Genomic DNA, 9,372 nt, shown 5'->3' on the forward strand with positions numbered 1-9,372 from the left:
GAATTTCCATTTGCATTTTCAGCTGTTTACCTCAATTGCTTTTTATTTCCCTCCCTATAAGGTGTTTACCAAAATTCACTTTCACACCCAAATCTCCTTAATCAATTACTGTGTTTGGCTCCGACTTATCCCACGTGGATTCCAACTGGAGTTCCATCCTTCACATTTCGAATCCACCAAGAATTCAAGCATCTCTGAGCCACGCAATGGAACTCAGACAGCTTTTCTTACTACATCCTGAGATCAACATTCAGTGTCATGTGCCACTTTGTGTACACTGTCAACCTCTCACTCCATCACTACCAACTTATGCTATCTCAAAGCTTCTTGGTCCCCCATTACCATTTCATTCTTCATCTTATTTCAGTCCTTGACAAGTATTCTCTTCCTTTCAAGTATTATGGAACACAAGTTCCAATGACTCATAAATGCCAACAGCTTCCCTCTGGCTCCATCCCATCTTCTAATCATAAGACCACAAGACATAGGAGCAGAAATTAGGCCATTGAGCCCATCAAGTCTGCTCCGCTATTTACTCATGGCTGATAAGTTTCTCAACTCCATTGTCTTGCTTTCTCCCTGTAATCCTACCTCTTATTGTATATTAACTGTACCCTCTGACCTTCCACTCTCTCTTGAACAATCTGTATTCAGCAAAGAACTGAGTTTTATCCCTCTATGTCTTCATCTCAATGAATTTAGGGCACAGCATGACATTGAATTGACCTACTGTTACTTCTACTCTGCGCCTACTTCCTTGGGCAGGAGTCCTCTCTCCTCTCCATGTACCCTTTCATCCATCTCCAATACTTGTCTCCACCTGAACTCCCTCCTAATAGCCTCTTAACTGCCCTTGATCTCTTCATTGAGAATTGTCAACTTGATATCAACTACCTCCATTTTTCTGCTTCCCTCACCTACTCCAACCTGTTTCTCTCTGGACTTTCTGCACACTGTTCTGTCAGGTCTTTGCCTGACTATTATCAAACCTGTGGACAAAGCTGATGCTGTTGTCATCTGGTGAGTCGATCTCTAGCTTATAGAGGCTGAGCGACAAGCCTCAGACAGTTCCCCCTATCCCCACCTCGACTATGTTACATCACTGAACAGCAGATTGTTGATTCCAGAACTGTCACTGACCTGATCTCCTCCAGAGATCTTCCCTCCACATCTTCCCATCTCATTGTTCCCTCAGCTCACAAAGCCTGTTTCTAATGGACTCGAAACATTAATTCTGCTTTCTTTCTACAGAGGCTGCCAAACCTGAACAGTTTTGCCAGTAATTTCTATTTCTGTTTTGGATCTCCAGCATCTGCAGTTCTTTGTTTAATGTCAGCCTGCTTCTACCTTCTCCCAAAATGAACAAAGGACATTGTCAGACCCAACATCTTAGACTCTTCCTGCCCCACTGAACTTAATTCTTCATATCTTGCCTTTTTTAAAATCTTTCCACATTCAGTCTCTTCCCACTATCTCTTCTGATGCTTTACATTAGGTTCATAAATTCCAGTTTCCTGCCCCCAACTACCTCTTTTTCAGCATGCATGCGCAATCCCTCTGTCTGTCTTTTTAATCAGAATGGTCTGAAGGTTCTCTCTTCTTGGAAGGAAGCCTGAATCATCTCCATCCACTATCTCCCTCCTTCGTTTAACTGAGCTAGGTCTCATTTTGAACTCTCCTTTAACTCACCTCACTTTCTTCAAGGAAATGGTGTGATTACGGGTACCCACGTGAAAGCTATTTATGTTGTCTCTATATGGGGTATGTTCAGCTTTTCTTGTTCTCGTTCTGCTTTGACCTCTCCCACAACTCTTTAGCCAATATACCAATGACATCAATGGTGCTATTTCTTGCTCTTTCCCAGAACTGGCAAAGTTAATCAATTTTTCTTCCAATTTCCATCTTTCTCTGACTTTTACCTGGTCTTTACTCTGACTTTTCCCTTCCTTTCCTTGAATTTCTAATTTCATTTATGGGAATAGACTGTCTGCTAAAGGCCTACAAACACACACAGTTACCTTGACTATATTTCCTTATTACCTGCTTCCTGTAAGATCCAATTCTGTCAGAGTTGAGAATGGAACAGATAGGTGAGAAGGAAGATGGACAGGTAGGACAGTTCGAGAAGGCTGTGCCGAGTTGGAGGGGTGCATCTGGGATGAGGTGGGGCAGGAAAGATGAGGAAACTGGTGAAGTCTACATTGATACCATGTGGCCTCATCTTCCACCTTAGGACCCTCCAACCACATAGCATCATGTCACCGTCACCAGTTTCCTCATTTCCCCTCCAACCACCTCACCCCAGATACAACCCTCCAACTCGACACCACCTTCTTGAACTGTCCTACTTGTCCATCTTTATTCCCACCTATCCGCTCAACCTTCCCCTCCGACTTATCACCATCACCTCCCATCTGCATTTACGTGTTGCCTTCCCAGCTACCTCATCCCCCACCCCCTACCCTCCTATTTATTGCTTTTCAAAGTGAAGACAGCACTAATCCATGCCACCAGCTCCTAAAGAAGGTTTATACCCGAAGCTTTGACTTCTCCACCTTCTGATGCTGCCTTAGCTTGCTGTGTTCTTCCAGCCCCTTGTACATCTACCTTGGATTCCACCATCTACATTTTTGTTTGTCTCTAGCTATCTCTACCTAGGCTGGCTTGGTCAGGTAGGGGGGGTCTCTTGTTGCAGTCAGCCAGGAAGAGGACTGACCTTTTCTCCATAACCTGTCCACGAGTGCCCATGATCTTTTTCCATGAAGGTGCCAGTGAACCTAATTTTCTCCTGTGCCATCTGATCAAAGCTTATCTTCCTGATGAAGGGCTTATGCCCGAAATGTCAATTCTCCTGCTCCTCGGATGCTGCCTGACCTGCTGTGCTTTTTCAGCACCACACTCTTGACTCTGATCTCCAGCATCAGCAGTCATCACTTTCTCCATAGTTTATAGGGCAAGCACCACAGTGTGAGGGACAGCTTCGGGCTTGCAACATCTGAAGTGCATCCAGCTGAATATTAAGTACAGCAACTGAACCTTAGAAACTGAGAGATCCTAATAGTGGCAAACACTTCTATCTCACTAGCAGGTTTGCTGAATAATGCACTCAACATCTTGCTTACATAAATAAGCAAGTCAGAAAAGTATGATAATCTGCAGTAATTTGCCCTTGGCGATCGTGGAAATGATGCCATTAAACCTGCTGTCCAACACTCTTTTACTTCAGAAAGGAAAATTGAGGCCAGAATGTTGGGCAGTAAGTGAGAAGAATGTGGTTTGATTTTAGATGGAATTGGATTAAGAAGGATTATGAGGACTGCAAAGGTTTACTATACATCTGTAAATGCAGAAAATATGGTGAGTATGCTTGGCGAGCTACAAGTACAAAAAGCTGTGTGAGATTGTGATATAATGACAATGAGGGGGAACATGATCCTGACCAGATATATCCAAGAACACTGCAAGAGGCTAGAGAAGAAATTGTGGGGGCCCTGGCTGATATTTTTGCATCATCATTAGCTCCAAGTGAGGTCCTGGAAGACTGGAAGATAGTGAATGTTGTGCCCTTGTTCAAGAAGGGCGGTAAAGAAAAACCTGGGAGCTATAGACTAGTAAGCCTAACATCTGTGGTAGATAAGTTACTTGAAAAGATTCTGAGATAAAATATATGTGCATCTGGAAAAAACAGGGTTTGAGTAGTGATAGTCATCATGGCTTTGTGCGTGGGAGATCATGCCTCACAAATTTTAGAGTTCTTTGATGAAGTGACCAGGAAGGTTGATGAGGGCAGGGCAGTAGACATAGTCTATATGAATTTCAGTAAGGTCTTTGATAAGGTTCCACATGGTAGGCTGCTCTGGAAGGTTAGATCGCAAGGTATCTTGGGGAGCTGGCAATTTAGATGCACAATTGGTTTGATGGTAGGAAACAGAGGGTAATAGTGGAAGGATGCTTGTGGACTGGAGGACTGTGACGAGTGGTGTGCCTCAGGCGTCAGTGCTGGGCCCATTACTATTTTTTATCCATATCAATAATTTGGATGAGAATGTACAAGGTATGATTAATAAGTTTGCAGATGACAGTAACATAGGCAAAACGGTGGACAGTGAGGAGGGTTATCAGAAATTGCAGCAGGACCTTGATCAGCTGGGGAAGTGGGCCGAGAAATGGCAAATGGAGTTTAATATAGACAGGTATGAGGTCTTGCATTTTGGAAAGTGAAATCATGGTGAAATTTCCTGAAGGAGTGTAGTGGAACAGAGGGACCTTGGAGTTCAGATGAACAGTTCTCTGAAAGGGGAGTCACAGGTAGGCAGGGCAGTGAAGAAGATTTTTGGCACACTGGCCTTCATCAGTGAGGGCACTGAGTTGAGAGGTTGGGAAGTTAAGTTGATACAGGACGTTGGTAAAGCCGCGCTTGGAGTATTGTGTTCAGTTTTGGTCACCTTGTTATGGGATGTTTGTGATAGCAGTCCATGTAATGACAAGGCCTGTTGTGTGCAGTCTGGGGTAAAGATATGTGCATGCGAAAAGATGCTCAGGCCCTAAAATTATTGAACTTACTATTGAGTTCTGAAGGCAGCTGAGTCCCCAGTTCGAAAAGATGCTGTTCTTCCAGTTCGTGTTGAACTTCGCTGGAGCACTGCAGCAAGCCCAAGACAGAGATGTTGGCCAGTGAACATGGCGATGTGCTGACATGACAGGCAACAGGAAGCTCAGGGTCGTATTTGTGAACAGAATGTAGGTATTCTGAAAAGTAGTCACCTTTTCTACGTTTTGTCTCCCCATTGTAGAGGAGATTATATATGAGCAGCGAATATAGTAGATTACATTGAGTATCATGCAAATAAATCACTGTTTCACCTGAAAGATGTGTCTGGGGTCTTGGATAGTTGATAGTCTTATTCAAAACATTATTAATGTTTTTCTATAATCAGTTTAGAATAGTGCACACAGTTTTATAAATTAGCTCTTCAATTAAAATTAATTAATTTTAAAAGTAGTTTTTCTCAAGGAAAAACGATCAGGACTTTTCTGATGAAGTTTCTTACGTGTGTGGTCAAATTTCTCAATGATGCAGGAGGATCTATTTGAAACAGAGATTGGCTACATGTCCTCTCAAAACTCTCAGCAAAAAAATTACATTTCATTTTAAGAACTTGCTAGGAGAACTGAAAATACTTCACAGACTACTAACTTGTAGCAGAACTAAAGTGAGCACTACCTCCTGCAATAAAAATGTTTGTACTCAGATTATGTGAAACATTTATTTGCAATACCAATATATGAGTTATGTTGCCAAGGAGAGTCACAGATTCAGTCCTATCCTCTGCTTATTTGATTCCCAACAACAATAAAATGTTTTTGATCCAGGACATAAAGGGAAAAAAATAGCTGGAGTTCCTATTCCCAATTCCAACCAGAGACATTTGTTGGAAAATATGCACCAGTGATTTTCAGTTAGGAAAACCATGAGTGTTATAAGGAGTGTTGACTTATTGCAGTAAAATTGTCAAAATTCCAGCATGACAGCAACAAAATGTACAGACTAATTAGTATATTTGTAGAGATTACATATAATATATATATATATACTGTAGTGAAAAGATAGAAACAATGCATGAAGTTGACACTTTTCTTTTGCTATAAATGTAGAATTTTACTTCCGGGTCTTAAGAGAAGTTTTCTGCCTGAAGATCTCGGTGATGCATTGCAGCAACACCTAAAGAAGATTGCATATAATCGTAAGAACCTTGTTTCTGTTCATTATTTATGAAAATTGCAGAAAAATTAGTTTGCCAATGCACTGGAACCTTCTTGAATTCAGTGACTGAGTGGAAGAAATTGGATCTCTGGAGGTGAACTTGATCTTCACTGATGCCACAAAACTGTCAATAGAAAATCATGAGCTTGTTTCACATCTGACCAGAAATCAGCCATATTATGAATTGGCCTTTTTTTTATTATTACCCATTTAACATCAATATTGAAGACTAGTTTCACACTCCTAAGTTACTTGAGGTTTTTTAAAATTCATGTGTGAGATGTGGGTGTTGCTGCCTGGCCAGCATTTATTGCCTGTTTATAGTTGCCCTTGAGAAGGTGGTAGTGAGCTGCCTTCTTAAACTGCTGCAATCACATGCTGTGGGTCGAACCACAATGCCCTTAGGAAGGGAATTCCAGATTTCGACCCAGCAACAGTAAATGAATGGTGATATATTTCCAAATCCAGTTGGTGAGTGGTTTGGAAGGCAACTTGCAGGTGCTGGTGTTCCAAAGTCTCTGTTGCCCTTGCCCTACTAGCTGGAAGTAGTCATGGGTTTGGAAGGTGCTGTCTGCGAATCTTTAATGAATTTCTGCAATGCATCTTGTATGAAGTTCATACTGCTGCTACTGAGTGCTGAGTCGATGGTGAAGGGAGTGGGTGCTTGTGCATGTAGTGCCAATTAAATGGGTTGCTTTGTCTTGAATATTATCAAGCTTCACCATCCAGGCAAGTTCAGAGTACTCCATCACACTCCTGACTTGTGCCTTGCAGATTACGGAGAGTCAGAAGGTAAGTTCTGCAGTATTCCTAGCCTTTGACCTGCTGTTGTAGCCACTGTGGTTTTTTTGGAAAGTCCACTTGAGTTCTGGTCAATAGTAATCCATTGTTTTGGGATATTGATAGTGGGAGATTAAGTGGTGGTAACACCATTGTATATCAAGAGGTAGTGGTTAGATTGGTTCATATTGGGCATGGTCATTGCCTGGTATTTGTGTAGCGTGAATGTTATTTAGGGCTGCCACGTCTTATAAAATAGTTCGGTTTTCTGGTGAACCACATCCGTACGATAATCTTGGGGGGTGTGCTCCGTCACTAGTCTGCACCATTTCATGAGACCTAGGGGTTTTTCTGAGATCCAGTTCATGAAAATGTTCTTTTTTGCACAATACGTGAGAATGTTGAATAATCTCTTCCCTTGTTCATTTAGTGTAGGCAGGTTTGGCAGTCCCAAAAGAAGGGATACCGGATCAACCTAATTTCAATTCCCAGGATCCCATCGAATTCACTCGCTATGGCACCCCAGTACCTACAGATCTTAAGACACCACCATAGACAATGAGTAACGGTGCCTGTGCTTGTTTTACATTTAGGGCACTCTGGAGATGCTCCTTTCTTGAACTTTGCTAATCGCTCTGGGGCTATATGGGCCCTGCGAAGAATCTCTCCTCTGAATTATTTTTAAACTGTTTCCCTAGTTTCTATCTAGCACACAGAGGAAGTATCCTCTCAGTACTCACTCTGTCAATTCCCTTTGGGATCTTGTATGTTTCAAGAAGATCAACCCTCGTTCTTCTAAATTCCAGTGATTACAGACTTGATCTGTCCCACCTTTCTTCATAAGATAACCACTCATCCCCAGATCAGTCAAGCAAATGTTCTATAAATTCCTTCTAACACTATTATGTCCTTTGTAAGTAAGGAGACCAGAACTGTACAGACTACCCCAGCTGTGATCTCACCCCAACAACCTGTAGAACTGTATCAAAGACCTCTACCCTCATATTTCATTCCCCTTGAAACAAGCAATAGCCCTTCTGCCTTCCTAATCACCTGCCTATCAACTTCTTATGATTAATATACCAGAGCATCTAGAGCTATGTACTTCAGTTCTGTAGTCTCACATCATCTAAATAATATGCTTCTTTTCTATTCTTCCTGCCAGAGTGGACAAGTTTATACTTGCTCATGATATATTTCTTTTGCCCATTCACTGAACTAGCTATATCTGTTTGCAAGTTCCTTATATCCTCCTTGCAACTTACTTTCCTACCTGTAATTTTGTCATCAGCAAAGTTTTTAACTATACATTTGGTCTCCTCATATAAATCATTGATATAGATTGTAAATAGTAAAGCCTCAGCACTGATCCCTAAGACACTCCACTTGTTATATCATACCCGATCCAAAATTACCCATTCTTTTTGCTTCCTGTTACCTAACCAATCCTCTAAGCATGCAAATATTTTTCTCCCTACATCATTAACTCTTGTGCAGTAACCTTTGATATGGCACCTTGTCACTCTGCTTCTGAAAATCTAAATACCTATGCATATATCCCCTCCATTTAAAACACGTAGCTAGTCTGAGATCTCTGCCTTTTACAGCAAACATTGTAAGCAAACTGAAAATCTGTTTTATCTTTAAACTGTTTGTAATATGCTTTGGCAAGTATGCTTTATCATTTCAAACTTCCACTTTTAAATTTGGGTTTGCACTGTCTTATATTGGCCAAAGAGCCATTAATAATTTGCAACAACGGCAATTTTGAAATTGTTGGTTTCAGCTTGTTAATTATATTCATTTTCTTTATTACTTTTACTTGTAGTTATGTCATGCAATGTTGGGGAAACTTCTAAGTGATTTTGACAATTTTACCTTCAGTTAGGGGAAGCTGACTGCTGGCAATGAAGGCATTGAATAGAATACTAATTTCTAACAAGTAGACATTGTAATAAAAAGCATTGTAATAATACGTTAAAATAATGTAGCTTAGGTAGAGGCTATTTGGCCCATAGGTCTTGGGCAAGCTTTATTGTGAAGCTACCCAATTTTACCCACTTCCCTGGTCTTTTCTCTTACATAGAAACATAGAATTTAGGAACAGGCATAGACAATTCAGTGTGATCATGGCCCATCATCCTTGATATCAGTCTGGTAAACCTTTGTTGCACCCCATCCATAGCCAAAATATCATCACTCCAAGGAGACTGAAACTGCACACAGTATTCCAGATGTTGGGAGTGTGGTGCTGGAAAAGCATAGCAGGTCAGGCAGCATTCGAGGGGCAGGAGAATTGACATTTCGGGTAAGAGTCCTTCATTCTCATTCCTGATGAAGAGTTCTTGCCGGAAACGTTGATTCTTCTGCTCCTTGGATGCTGCCTGATCTGCTGTGCTTTTCCAGTACCACACTCTCAACTCTGATCTCCAACATCTACAGTCCTCACTTTCTCCTAGTATTCCAGATGTTGTCTCACCAAGGCCATGTGCAATTGCTGCAAAAGCAGAGCTGTGGTAGTAGTAAGCCTGTAACAAAAGAGCAAAGATTTACATGATTTGGTTTAGAAATCCCAGCTGAGTAGGGATGGTAGAATGGGACAACAACAAGAACAGCTTGCATTTATTTATGTAGTGACTTCAGCATAATAAACTATCCTAAAGTACTTTATAAGTGTTTTACAGAACAAGATTTTACATCAATGAAGTGATGATAGGCCAGTAGACCAAGAAGGTAGGATTTGAAAAGGAAAGAGGAATAGGAATATAGAGAAAGAAGTGTGTAGTGATAAATTTTAGGAACGTGAATGAGCAAGGACATTAAACAAT

The 9,372-nt window shown here is 41.2% G+C and overlaps 1 protein-coding gene across 9 annotated transcripts in view; it reads left to right on the top strand.

The window, feature by feature from the left end:
• The window catches only part of sacs2 (sacsin molecular chaperone 2), a 93,883-nt gene that overhangs the window by 72,256 nt on the left and 12,255 nt on the right, over positions 1 to 9,372 (top strand). For 6 of the 9 annotated variants that reach the window (XM_087978171.1, XM_087978172.1, XM_087978170.1 and 3 more), the window contains one exon: positions 5,656 to 5,744. In XM_087978171.1, the coding sequence (XP_087834297.1) occupies positions 5,656 to 5,744 (89 nt within the window). Of the gene's footprint in view, positions 1 to 3,278; positions 3,358 to 4,570; positions 4,741 to 5,655; positions 5,745 to 9,372 lie in introns of those variants that run through there. The other 3 variants (XM_043679392.2, XM_087978175.1, XM_087978174.1) reach the window with 3 other exon arrangements.

The sequence above is a fragment of the Chiloscyllium plagiosum genome, unplaced genomic scaffold (assembly GCF_037043375.1).
Source record: "Chiloscyllium plagiosum isolate Xiang-an unplaced genomic scaffold, Cpla_swu_hap1 HiC_scaffold_33, whole genome shotgun sequence".
Classification (NCBI taxonomy): domain Eukaryota; kingdom Metazoa; phylum Chordata; class Chondrichthyes; order Orectolobiformes; family Hemiscylliidae; genus Chiloscyllium; species Chiloscyllium plagiosum.